Source organism: Patiria miniata, unplaced genomic scaffold (genome assembly GCF_015706575.1).
Source record: "Patiria miniata isolate m_02_andy unplaced genomic scaffold, ASM1570657v1 HiC_scaffold_10, whole genome shotgun sequence".
Lineage (NCBI taxonomy): Eukaryota > Metazoa > Echinodermata > Asteroidea > Valvatida > Asterinidae > Patiria > Patiria miniata.
Window position 1 is genome coordinate 11,764,862 of NW_024037048.1, and position 13,754 is coordinate 11,778,615.

The 13,754-nt window shown below is 41.8% G+C and overlaps 1 protein-coding gene across 1 annotated transcript; it reads left to right on the forward strand.

Moving 5' to 3' along the window:
- The first annotated feature begins 4,553 nt into the window (after positions 1-4,553).
- LOC119738065 lies at positions 4,554-10,078 on the forward strand. The gene is made up of 4 exons (XM_038212794.1): positions 4,554-4,914; positions 7,508-7,615; positions 8,438-8,524; positions 9,012-10,078. The coding sequence occupies exons 1-4, from the start codon at positions 4,578-4,580 to the stop codon at positions 9,173-9,175; spliced, it is 696 nt and encodes a 231-aa protein (XP_038068722.1). The 5' UTR covers positions 4,554-4,577; the 3' UTR covers positions 9,176-10,078.
- The last annotated feature ends 3,676 nt before the right edge of the window (positions 10,079-13,754 follow it).

Here is a 13,754-nt window from a genome sequence, read left to right on the forward strand (position 1 = left end):
TATGACTCTGAGTCCGAGTCCGACTCGAGTCCCGGACTTGGACTTGAGTCATGATGACAAATGACTCGGATTCGGACTCAGACTCGACCCTGAAGACTCGGACTTGGACTCGGACTCGACCTGCATGACTCGGGGCTCGATCAAAATTACCACAAATCACTTCTTTTTTTCAACAATTCAATTACACATTAGTTTGAAGACGATCCTCAACTGAGCAAGCGATACAGTCTGTGCAGTGCAGAAGAAACGCAACTAATATAAGTACTGTATATACACACTTGCAGCTGGCTTGTTTCCGATATATTGAAATGTCAAAACAAGTACTCCAGCGTCCACACTTGATATTGCGTAAGTGCAAGCTTGATAGTGTTTGGTACCAGATTATCCTTTCCATACACTAATGCCTTGCCTTATTTGTGAGTAATACATGACGTATTTCCAGTTCATTAAATTAGAGAAAAGCTGTGAAAAATAGAAACATTTACACTTTGAGATTTTAGCAGTCATGTATTAAAGTTGACTCGTGACTCGATCGTGACTTGGACTCGGACTCGACCTTTGTGACTTGTGACGCGGACTTGGACTCGGAAGAGGTGACTCGAGCTCTGACTTGATGTTTGGTGACTCGAATATACAAGTCTGTTGACATGTCTTGGGTTTTTGTGGGGGTTTTGGACGTTTTCGCTTTCACGACTGGTGCTGCCACATGTTTTGCTATTTGCTTTCGTATCCGGGACTAATTACATGCGTCAATCATTTCAAAATGATGGGAATACGATAAAAATGTTTTAATTGTTTTTGCGAAAAAAATGCTGGTAGCTTGGCGCCAATAGCTTAGTTCAATATTGCTGCAACATGTCTGTGTAATAATTATTTAAATCATGCCAAAGCGTTTGGCTTAATGTCGTTTCTACTTTGGTTTTAACGATTAAACGATTTGTTAAAGGCTGTACTGTCTACTGGAATGCCCCCTTCGGGCTCAAAAACATTTTTGTCTACGTGATGAACTTTTGATCGATCGATGAAAAATAGAAAAAAAACATTAACACAACTGTACCTTGAAAACGTACAGTTTCCGTATAATTGGACCTCAATGAATTTCGGGGTACACACTTGTTCCTCAAAAATGATGGGCTAGTCGTTATTCCAGTCACATATATGTTGCTTTTTAAACTGGGTTGCATGGAGTATGCGCAAGGAGATGAAGCTAACGCGGGACCTGATATCACACAGTGATATTTAATCATTGATATGCATGGTATGCAGCGCCAGTCTTATGTTGACAGTTTTGGCTCCAAATTGAATGGCTTTGTTCATTGTTGGAAATACGTATGACCATTGCCCCCACCCCCTTCCCCAGGGGCGAATCTAGCGTTCAGGATAAGAGGGGTGTTGAGACATAATGTGGATTTTCTGTAACCCAGATATTTAAAATACGTTAAGTAAAATAATAATCAAAGTTCTGAATGTTGGCGATCTCGGACACATTATGTTACCTTTAAAATACCAATTATACAACACCAAATCCTTGACATGTTAACGGGCGTTCATTGCTCATCAATCATTATACGCTAGGAAGTTCAAGTGATTCAACTACCTGCATTATTCTATGCTTTCGTTTCATATTTGATTGAACATTTGATGTTTTGAGTTTTTATTGGTAATAAGTCAGTTTGGTGACGTTCATGTATTAATTTTAAAAAGCTAAAATATCGGTCGAGAAGCCTCTATTGTAATTGTTTACTTGTGAGTTCCGGGAGCTAGACACTCTCCCATCTTTAATGAGTGATTGGTAATTTCAACGCACGCACTCCTTTTTTCCCCTCTTTTTAGCAGTTAATGTGTACAAAATAATATCATTTCTACTTTTGGTTTTAATGGCTTTGACGGTTGTTTACAGTTAGTGAGTTCTCCGTTGACCCTCACGCTACTTTGTGATTTGCTATACAGAGGGCTTCTAGAAGTCGTATGATTTTGTTGGTGAATCCAAAGAATGCTAGAGCTTTCCAAATGCCCTCCTGCCACACACTGTCAAAAGTGATATTCAATCATTGATATGCATTTTATGCGGCGCCAGGTTGACAATTTAGGCTAAAAAATTAATGGCTTTTTTCACTGCTGGATAAATACGTATAAACATTCCCCCACCCCGAAAATCGTTACCTCGTCAGATGTTAACGAACGGGTTGATTTTCTCTGACCCACATATTTGAAATATGGTAAGTAAAATAAAACTCAAAAACACTAAACGTTGGCGACCTCGGACAAAAAAAATTCCCTTTGGATAATTCGTTCACTCCCAAAAAATCGGGAAAGGTTACCATTTTTACGGTGCCCCTCTCCAGATAAAGTTTTGAGTCTCCCCCCCCCCCCCCCCAGTTTGAAAAGCGTTCTGTCCGCCGCTGCTTTCAGCCAGGCATGAAAAGGATACATGCCTTTCTTTGTGACTACCCCCAAAACATTACCAACACCATGTTCAGGATAGGCCTCTTGCTAGTTGCTATGAACACAATAGCAACAATCGGCCCCTGGACAATGAAGGAAATAAACGGAATAACAGAGCAGGATATGAATGAAATGCAATTAGATGTATTGACTTGAAACTGAATTACAGATTAGGTTCACATTTCACTGTCCTGCCTCTCGATTCTCCATCTGTCTGTTATTCAAATCAATGCATAGTTGGGCCCGTGTTCTCAAGTCTGCAATAGTTCTGCGGACCATCCGTGTTCTTCTGAGGTCTGATTTCACCAGTCATATTGGCGGAAATAGCCACCGACACCAAATTCAGCGCACAAAGTAATGTACAAATCAAGCCAGACCAAACTGGTATAAAAACCTGTTGGCACCAAGGGCGTCAATCGCTTCTGAAAAGTGTGGGGGTGTTTACAAACATGTGTATCCTGATGAGAACTAATTCGAGTGCGAAGCCTGAACGGCGTGAGGTTCGGGGCCCGCTTAAGGGCCCCGAAAGACGCTCTGCGGTGCGATCTGAGGCAATTTATGACTATACTGGCAAGGCTTTAGCAAAAGATCCTCATTTAAACATCATTTTCGAGTTTGGAGTCATTGAAATGCTTTTCTTAGCTACAGAATTAAATGTAGGCTGCAATTATTTATTCAGAGACGAAAACAGTTGGGGGAATGACATGTCCCCCCGCCCCCCACCGATCAACGCCCAGGGTTGGCACCGCACCATGCTTCAGAACGACAACCTTTACACGTAAATTAGGCCTGCATGTACTTAATGTATGTCTACATGCTGTACAGCGTCAGTTGGTGAAATCGAAAATTCTGAGAGAGTCCCTATAGAACTTTTTAAAAACCTTGTGCGCGTGGTTGCGATGTTGGTATATTATAGGCATATATGTGTTTTATGGCACACCGCAGTATTTTCGTAGGCCCCCGAATTTTTCGCAGGCCCCAAAGTTTTCGTAGGCCTTAGGCGCAGTGCCTACTGTGCCTATTGGGTAATCCGGGCCTGGCGGAAATCCTGCACTGCAGGGTGTTTGGCACCATGCGGTACACCCAGACCTTGAGATACCCCAAAGAAAAGAAAAATCAAAGGGGGGTCAGAATTGGAGATCTTGGCGCCGGCCTCTTGTTCAGGTTCTTGTTTGCGCCATCAATTAAGGAACGTTAACTATCCCTTTACAAATATCAGGAAACATCGTGTTGGTAGTGTTTTTGGGTAGTTACAAAGAAAGGCCTGTATCCTTTGCATGCGTGGATGAAAATCAGTCAAATTTGTACTGAATGTGGTCAATACCCAGACCAAATGTTGGCTGAAGAGAAAAACTTGTAAACTTTCCCGTTTTTGTGGGAGAGAACAAATTATCCAAAGGGACATTTTGTTTACTCACCCTGAACAACACTAAATCCCTCACATGTTAACGGGCGTTCATTGCTCACTAATCATTGTACGCTAGGAAGTTCGAGTATAAGTGATTCAACTACCTGCATCATTCTCTGCTTCCGTTTCATATTTGATTGAACGTTTGAAGTTTTGGCTTTTTTATTGGTAATGAGTCCATTTTTAAGTTTGGTGACGTCCGTGTCTTAATTGAAAAAAAGCTAAAGCCTCTATTAAAATTGTGTACTTGTGAGTTCCGGGATATAGCCACTTTGCCACCTCTGATGAGTGGTTGGGAATATTACCTTTGCACGAACAGGAACTCGAAGCTAATGATGACATGCTCTTATAATAGACTTTCAGCAATTCCTGCAATATTTAGCGCAAGTACCAGTTTCTGAATTTTAAAAGCGGGGGAGGGGAGTTGTCACTACTAGCTTGCCTTGATCAGTAGACCTTCTTAGCGGGATAAGGGGGACACCCCTTCCCCTTCCAGCCACACCCATCGCTCTAACCAAGGTATCTTGAAGAAACTTTACGTTCTCAGTCAAACGAACTTCTTCACAGTCTTTGGAAAATTTCCTACGTCAAGTAATTTTCCCCCTTTACCCACAATGTATTCTTCCCTTTACGGTTAGATTTTGATAATTACATTTTTTAATTTACCGGTTTTAAGTGGAAGAAAGACGATTAATAATGTTGAGTAAGGATCATTCAGTTAGCCATGCCTTCACCTGAATTCTATAAGAACACGGGGGTTTGTGGAAATCGAGCACATCGACTTACAATCTCCACAAGTCGCTTATTTTCACCCGTACATCGAGATTTGAAAATGAAGCTGTTTGCTATCGTGGCGTGTGTCGCCTTCCTGTACGGTGTATCCTCGGAGACACCGGACATCGACAACAATGCCGAGTTTGAAGCACTCTCGGTAGTAGGAGACCCGGACGAATGGGACGAGACAGCCGTCTTGGCCTTGAATGAAGACCAGACAGACGAAGGTTGGGACGAGGGGCACTCGTTGGCCTGGATGTATGGGGCGCAAGAACAAGTCAGCTATCGTAAGTAATCATGTGTATAATTGGCGAGATGTGATACAAAACATCACAATAGCGCTTTGCATCATTTTGAATTTGCATTAGCTAAGTTTAATACAACATACACCCAAATACAAAGAAAAGAGAAAGTGGTGTTGTGAAGAAAGATTTACTACCAATTCTAACTCGATCTACAAGTGATGGATTTATATCGTATACTTGGGGTTTTTTCAACGCGTAATAATTTTGTAGCCAATCCTCCTGAAAAAGCAATTCCCTTTTCAAAAGAGCTTATTATCATTCTTAGCGTATGATAGTGTAGATGGAGTAGTGCGATAGAGCCTGGAATTAACTGGTGCGCATTTTACATTGGGTTGCCTTTTCTCTTGCTATAAGTTTTTGACAGAATGATTTGTAACTGTCACCACCCCAACAAACATTCATTTTATCTTGGTATTGCTCGAGTAAAATTGAGGAAAAATCACTTGGAGATGGGTAAAAATGAATATATGCCTACGACCTTTCACATCCGGTAGTGTCGTTCCTAGGTCTCCGTGCACGTTTGTGTTCATATCGTGTACTTGCGTGATAATGTATAACATTGCCAAGATTTACCTACCTACAGCCGATGGGTTCTAGATCTAGTGGGATGGATTGAGCAGCTCGTGGGTGTAGTCCTAAAACCTCTAAAAGACTCTTGGTCTTCACGTTTATATGTACACCAATTTAGGGATATGCATCTGTAAGTTGCACTAGTCCTCAATTTTCCCATTTAAGGGTTCCGGAAGCGCACCACTAAAACATCATAATTTAAAAACATAACATTGATTTGCAGTATTTACTATGATCTAACTTAAACTACTAGCCCAGATTTTTGAATATGCAGATTGCTCCAATATCAGGGCGAGAGAACAGATACTGATAGCAAACTGCTCCACACAATGGGGACGAGGTTGATATTATATATTGTTACAGAAAATATGGCTTAATTGTTTCACAATTGTTACTAGGCCAGGCTTCGTACGGTGCATCATCGATGGTTTTTTTTTTGCTATTAATTAATGATTACTTCATACTTCGAAATGTACGACCGAGCCCTAGCGTTCGACTGTCGAAATGTAAAAACGAAACCCTCAATGTGTGGGTGTTACTTAGCCTACATAATGCGATGACCTCAAAAATTATAACTCCCTAAGTTTTTTACCCGAATTTTAGTCAAATTTACTTGTCAAATCATGATGTTGGTTTGAAAAAGGTTGGATGAAGGCCATGAACAATCATCATTATAATTTCCGGTCAAGTTTGCTTCTGGTCTGCGAGATATTCTTATTGCTCAAATTTACAATCTGCGTTACAGTCCAAACACTGCTTTACTATCTCTCACAATCTCAAAGATCAAGAAGCTCAACGTTTCTCTCGTGAACTCTAACATGAGGTCAACTTCATTTAGATAATAAAGCCTGAAAGTGCGCCATTTTGTATTTGAGATTCCGGAACCCTCGCGTGGACCGCCCATGGGCAGTTTACACGGGGTTTCTCTTTCTCTTGCTATAATTTTGGACAGAATGAATTAACCGTAATCACTCCAAGACATACTCATGTTGGGAATTTTATTTTGGCATTCCAAAAGACAAAATTCTGAAAAATCAGTTGGAAATGGATAAAAATAAATTTTACATACGACTTTTTACATCCAGCATTTTCGTACCTTAATCTCCTTGTTCGGTTACGTCTGTTTTCACATCGCATACTTGCGTGGGAACGAAAATGATAACGACGAGAAGATTTACCGACCTACATCCGATGGGTTCTAGATTTAGTCGGGCTTGCTTGAACACAGTTCTTATCAACGGTCGTTTAGATTTGTTTGTAAATAATGATTAGTCCTTCCAGTTTATTTTTAAAATATGTATGTCCTAAAAGACATTTTATTGTCCTATTTAAGTTTCAGTTTTCACCCAATGACCGCCACAAAATTATTTCATAAATTTTCATCTGTGTACGAGTGCTCCGAGTTCCACGAGTCCAAGTGTATTTTAGACTTTCGGAAGTGAAAGATCAATTTTTGTCACGACATTTCTCTTACACTTCAGGCGATTTTTCAGTTTCAATTATTTGAGATGCTAGTTTACAAAGGCCCTTTTGGGGGGTCATTTTCTTAACAGATGAATGTACCGAAAATAATTGCAAATCTTCTCATTTTTGCACGTTAATTTTCCTAATGAAGGGGTCCAGAAGTGCGCAACTAGGGCTGAACTTTCAGACTCTGTTATCCACAAATAAAATGTAATGGATAAATATACAGGAAAGATAGACTCTTAGGTTGCGTCTGAATTACCAGGCTGTGGCTTGAAATGACACTGCCTCTATGGAAGCGGTTTGCTGAAGCAACTTCAAATGAATAGACCTCTTATGAGCAAAATGACACATTCGTGAGTCAACACGACACTTATCTGGATCATTTTCCGGGTCATTTGACCCAGAAACCATGGCAACGGTGTACATCTTTTACCCAGAAAAGTGTATTTCTGACCCTGAAAGGTATCATTATGACCCAGAGTCCGGGTTAATTCTGACCCGAGGATTGATTGATTGTCGGCTTCATATTTTCCCACAGCCTTGGAGTCCGAGAGCGATGCTCAGACCGAGAGATTCAGCTGCAGTTGCTCCGGTGGCCGATGCAATTGCTGTTTGCGTTTCAAAATCTTCTTCAAGAGATACAACGGTAATTATCCTCTCATAATGTTATTATCAGTTGACAATCTCAAGTCAATGTCACCCCGATTCTAGTGAATATACATCATCTGTCTGCATCACGAGCAACCACCCTCCAAACAGTCGTCCGTGTCACCTTAAGCACCTAATTGACTGCCACTTCCTCCTCTCTTTGATATTTCAATGTAAGCAGTGAATTTTAAATTCAGAAAGAGAAGACATGATACTTTTATTATAAGCGAACCAAGTCAGCCTTTATTGAACAATTCTTGCCTTTTGGTTGTAAAAATGTCAGACAAACAGGCATGGGGCGATACTAACATGCACGTAAGTTGAAGGGGTTCACTCGCGCCTACTATCCGTGGTGCTTGTAACATCATATGACTATTTTCAGTGAGTATAAAGGAAATAAAATGTACCGTAGGTAGATTGCAAGAGCGGATCCAGAGAGGTTAGTGCCGGGGTTGAGGTTGTGCCAGGGCGGACAGGCTCTCTTAAGAAACAAATGGACTTATTTGACAACATTTCGGTCACTGCCGAGGGGACGCCCATTCCGCATCCCCTGGATCCGCTACTTAATTGTTTCGTGTTTCGAAGATAAGAATATGCACACCTCCCAATCAATTAGCTCCCTAATTTTAAAACATTAACAGAAGCGAATATATATCTAGGCCTATTGGGAGGTGTTTTTTTTTTGCACTTATCATGAGTATCCCTGTTGAACTAATGCACACACCTCCAGTAAGATTGCGTTGCAAATGATTTATTGAACAAGACCTGTCACATCTATAGTTGATTACATTTTCTTCTGTTATGACCCGTTTCGCTTCAGCATGTTTGGTGGCGTCTTACAGAGGTGGCGAGATATGCGCAGCAGCCAAGTTGAATTCCAGAACTCTTGCCAGTCGCTGCGTCTCCGGTAAGATTCTTATTGCTGCATGGTGTAAAAATTGGTATTGCGTGTTTTCCATATAGTTTTTCATGTTTCGCCAGAGATATTTTACGCTCCATTTTAGGAGTACTGCATGAAGGCAAGATGACCACTGTTGTTGAAATATTACCAATATGACTGCTTGGTATTTAATAATATGGAAACTGATCCGCGCCTGCCATGGATACTAACGATAGAGCAATGACGATCCGGTAATCCATTGTGGGACAGAAAGTGGGACAACCTCTGTCCCAGAGGTTGACGAACAGTGATCGATAATATCTTGAGGGAGACTTTAAATTGGCCCCTTTTCGAACTTTTCTGGAGGGGGCGTACGTATTGGGTACGGGCCAAGAGGGTCATCATAGTGGGGGAATGTTTCCACATTCTCGACTCCGTGTACCTGGCTCCCTTTACATCAGTTTTTGTTTTCCACTCTCTCTAACTATTCATCAATTTGATTATCTCGTTACAGCGTCCCGTACTCATGTGAAGGCGTGTAAGAGAATATTGAGAAGGAAAGTTTGTGCGGGACTGACCGACATCACCTGGGGCTCCAGATCCGTCACCGCTCGCGGCTTACTTGAGGTGAAAGGTATCTTCAGCAAGAAGATTGGAAGGATCACTATCGGCATTTAGATCGACAACACCAAGCCGCTGATGCTTTAGAATAATATGATGTATACGTTTTTGTTCCTTTATTTCATTTGATAGATTGCAGTCATCCACTCTCAGAAAGTCAAATCGTTTTGCATTGATACGTTTCAACTGTGGTAGAACTTTATTTGGGATCGCTTCGTTACCCATCTTTCTCTATTCCTGGCTTTGGCAGAATTCTTTATTTAGTTAATATGCAAATTTGAATAGGTTCACTGAAATACTTGCAGATGAACTTTTACATCACTTACAGACATCAATAAAGTAAAATGGATTAAACAACATATAATTGAACTACATGTATACAAAGCACACATCATCGCAAACGTGCAGGCATCCATTGGGTTTGTGAAATTGGCGTCATCACTAATGAAACCGTTTATAGTAAGTTCAATCAAACACCAGAGGTCGACTAGTGGTTTGTACAGAACGAAGCTTACGCATGCGCACGTATAGCAATATGTGCGAAGGTCGCCTGGCCAAAGTAAAACTGGTCCAAACGTCATCAAGTCTGTCTTAGATCACTGCTTGCTGTGCATGATGATGCGCGCTTCATCATTGGCACTATAAGCATTCAACTTCGGTAGGCTGCTGGTACAAAAGGATCGACAAGACAAGTCCAGTCGGGTGAAGAAGTTAGTCCAGCTATATATGCTTTATAAATAATCCTCGCTCGAACTTGGTTCACCTTGTCAAAGATTTTGCAACGTCTCACTCAATTGGAAAAAAACACAGATGCAATTAGTTAATAATACAATCTCATCGCCAATCATTGAAGCAATTCGCTTTAAATGTATCTTGACAACTGCATAGTTATTTTAGTTTTAAATTATTATCATCAGCGGCTAGTTTAATTAAATACTGGAACCTGAGTTCCACATGACAGCATTGAATATTTTTGTTTTTTTACTTTTATTTTGTAAGACTCATAAGGTCATCTTGTCTTCTCTTTCTGGTCCAAAAACTTGATCTTTTCCTTCTGTCATTGTAAGCTAAAAGCAGTACGATGTAAAGAATGTTTACCATCAAGCGCATTTCACAAAATCTGGCCGGAACTAGCCGGATCAGCAGGCTCCTTGGTCGAAAATAGACGCATGCGTGATGGCGAACGGATGATCCCTCGTCAGAGTCAAAACACTGATATATCAACTATCCCCAAAAAAAATGAAATTCACATAAAGCAACTGCCGGCTTTTATCCGGCAGTTGACAGATTTCGCTGCACCATCAGGCACGGCTTCCGACGTCCAATTCATCCGGCCCGCGTTGCAAAATGAGAACACTGTACTTTGTGTCCACTATGCCAGTTTAAACAATCGCAAAAATTTGCGAACAGTTTTGAAGTGACGTATTCCTTACAGGCCTTCGCCGAAAAGTATTTTGATGTACAAAACGTCAAGTGCTGCCCAAAGAATTAAAGAAACCGGGTCCGTCGAAAGGATGAAGATTTTTAACTTTCTGCAAAAGATGCTGATTTATTGTATTCCACTTTCCAAATCCAAGTTTAAATGTCAGGCTTAAAAATTGTACCCGTTGTGCACAGTATCCTCTTCCTTCAGTGACACCTGAACTGTACTTGTTTGGGGGTGGCTATAGGAGACATTCGAAAGACATTTCAAGTAGAATATGAGAAAATCCAATTACTCGAAAGATAATTCCACCGCCAACATCTCGACGTTGGGGTAAATTCCGATTGGAAGTTTTTAAGAGTTGGTTTATGACACAGTGTTCATTTGTTTTTCTTCAGAAATCTGTGTATTTGTCTAGGTTAGTTTTCTTGTTAACTCACGACATGACGTCAGGTACTGGACGGCGTCACAATAACAGAGGTTTTTGCTAACCAGAGGTTAACAATCTACGGGAAGCTTAGGTTGGAAAACAAAACTCGCAAAGATGTTAAACTGTCTTTTTTTTTCAGGGGCGGGGTGTCATCCGCCCTTTTTTATTTGTTTTCGCCATCACGAAAAATCATCTTCAAGTCGGCAAAGTCTTTGCAACCAAATCCTCATCTATTGCCAATGATAGTGTCCACACTCTGTTGTGAATAGCGCCCCTATTTGTCGGTGGTGTCCAGTCCACCCCCCCCCCCCCTTCCACCTTTTGACTTCACGACAGCCGGGTATCTTCAAGAACGGAGGTCTGTAGCACAATTTGTTGTCGCCTCTTGTCCCTCCCCTTAGTCTTGGCTCAAGACATTGGATACACGATAACCTGCCGCAAGGGGGCGCTATCACAAGGGATCACTTTCCTCCACGTACAGGCATCTATCACAACAACGTCTTGAGAAACTTGCACATTTTCCCCGTGGTAAATGGGGACAACCAGTGCGCACGCGCTACTTTTGAAGGTGAATACGGTCAACTTTCGGTCGCACGCATATAACATACGACAAAGGAGCTACCATGAAGTTGTACAAAGAAAGTCTTGCTGCATGTTGTATTCTACTGGATGAAATTGAAGAGTTTGGTTATAATGCGCGCGGCATAGGCTACATTCGGCAGAACATGTGCGCGCTTTACACGACCACTACAAGATTGCCAAGACGTTAGGTAAGATTTTGCATGGTGAAGGCATATAGCAATAAGATAAAGGTTTACGGTAGAACCATGTGCCAAATCTCTTGTGTGGGTTTGTGCAGTTCTGAAAAGAACTGAGGGAAACTGACGACGGGCAGAGTATAGCTATAGCCTACTGTCCCAAACGTTGAGTTTTCTTCATTTATTTTCAGAACCTCACAAACTCACAAGACGCTAAAGTTGTAATAGCAGTCCGTGGGTACCGGGTGACAGCGCTTCGTTTTGATATTAAACGCCCTCTAATAATTTGGAGCGCTGTGGTCCAATAGTTACGGTGTTCGACTCACTTGCCGCGGTACGTGGGTTCGAACCCGGACGGGGAGCATGGTGCTTGTGTTCTTGGGCAAGACACTTTACTACAATTGCCTCTCCACCCAGGAGAATATCATGGGTACCTGTGAAGGTAGAGACCAGATTGCGCTGATCTTGAGCTGCTGCAGAAACTGGTCTCATGGCCTGATGAAGCGGGGTAAAAATTGTGAAGCGCTTTGAGACCTTTGGTATAAAGCGCTATATAAGCACTATATATTATTATACTTATTATTATTATTATTATTATTATTACCTCCTCCTTACAAACCGGTCTGGCGAAGCCCGCGTATGAGTGTTGTTATACACAAAAGTACGACAAAAAGACATTGCCAAAACGAAACGAAGAGTCCTCTTTAAAACAGCGGGCTTTAAAAGCTAACCATTGTTGAAATTGCCGTCCAAACGCTCATGAAAAAAAGGTATAAGGTTGCACTTCGTGACCACAACCTAAGGCCACGACTCTGATTTCTTTCACTCACCAAACGGGACCCTGAGGCGCGTTTCTCCCATGGCCGGCCGGCACTACCCAGGTACATGCCTCAGCTGCCGACCTGCTATAAGTCTAGCACCCAGTTGGCCGTTCCGGGATCAACGCCGATGGCAGCGAAGCGATTGCTCTGCATGTGAGCTGAGCATTACTCCCAGATCCATGTAAACTGATCTGGCGTGCCTCTCCACTCAACATGTGTAAAACAAATGTAATGTACTAGTGATGATGCGCTGAAAGCCGTACAACCACTTTGAGAAACCATAGAGCCATTCTCACAATATAGCCTTGGTCAAGGCGTGACGATAGTGTCCGATGATCAATGGTCTGCCGCTAACAAAAACAGTAGCCGCGCTATATATGGTTAAAGACCGGTCAATATAGACTGCCAGATACCTCAGTGATAATTACGCGCACTTCCCAAAATATATAAAAATACTCACAACTCCCCAAGATGTTTGAGATACACATCAAATAAAAGCTTATTTCATCATCTTTCATGTTCTGTTCAAGTTTTAAGTGCGTAACGGATTACTTTTGGGAGAATTTTCCATCCAAAGATAATCAACCCTTAAAGTAGTCCTGAGGCCCATCGCCATTTTGAAAAATGATGCTTGCGCTCCAATCTCCAATACAGCAAATTTAGGGCCTAATTTCATCCGAATTTCACAGAAATACGAGATCTCGGGCCAGTGCACGGCTTCCTCTCTTCTTTTTACAAACTTTCCAGTTGCAACAGTTCTAATAGCAAAACAATTGAGGGCATACAAATCCTGATTTGGCCCGCGTAGGCAATTTTGGGCCTATTTACAGGTCTGCACCCTTTAATATAGCCGAGATTTTGCTATTTTTCCCTAAACTATTTTTACGGCAAGAGAAGTATCCCTAACTTTTATCCCCCACCCAAAAAAAATGGGGAGAAAATCATCTCTCATGTAGGTATTAGGCCCGAACATGCATGAGCAGCCTGTATGCACCCTTCCCGGCTGTAGGGCGCCCCCATGGCGCTAGTTGAGTTCCAGCACTTCGCTCGTACCCCCCGCCCTGCAAACAGGACGCTGGTATACACTGATGAGCTTCACAGAATCTTGTGAAGGAAGTGGCCTATGACCTATGTATTTTGCATCTGGCTGCAGCTGTTCAAGACCACAGTTAGACAATGTGCGCAAATGCTATCCGAAAACTTC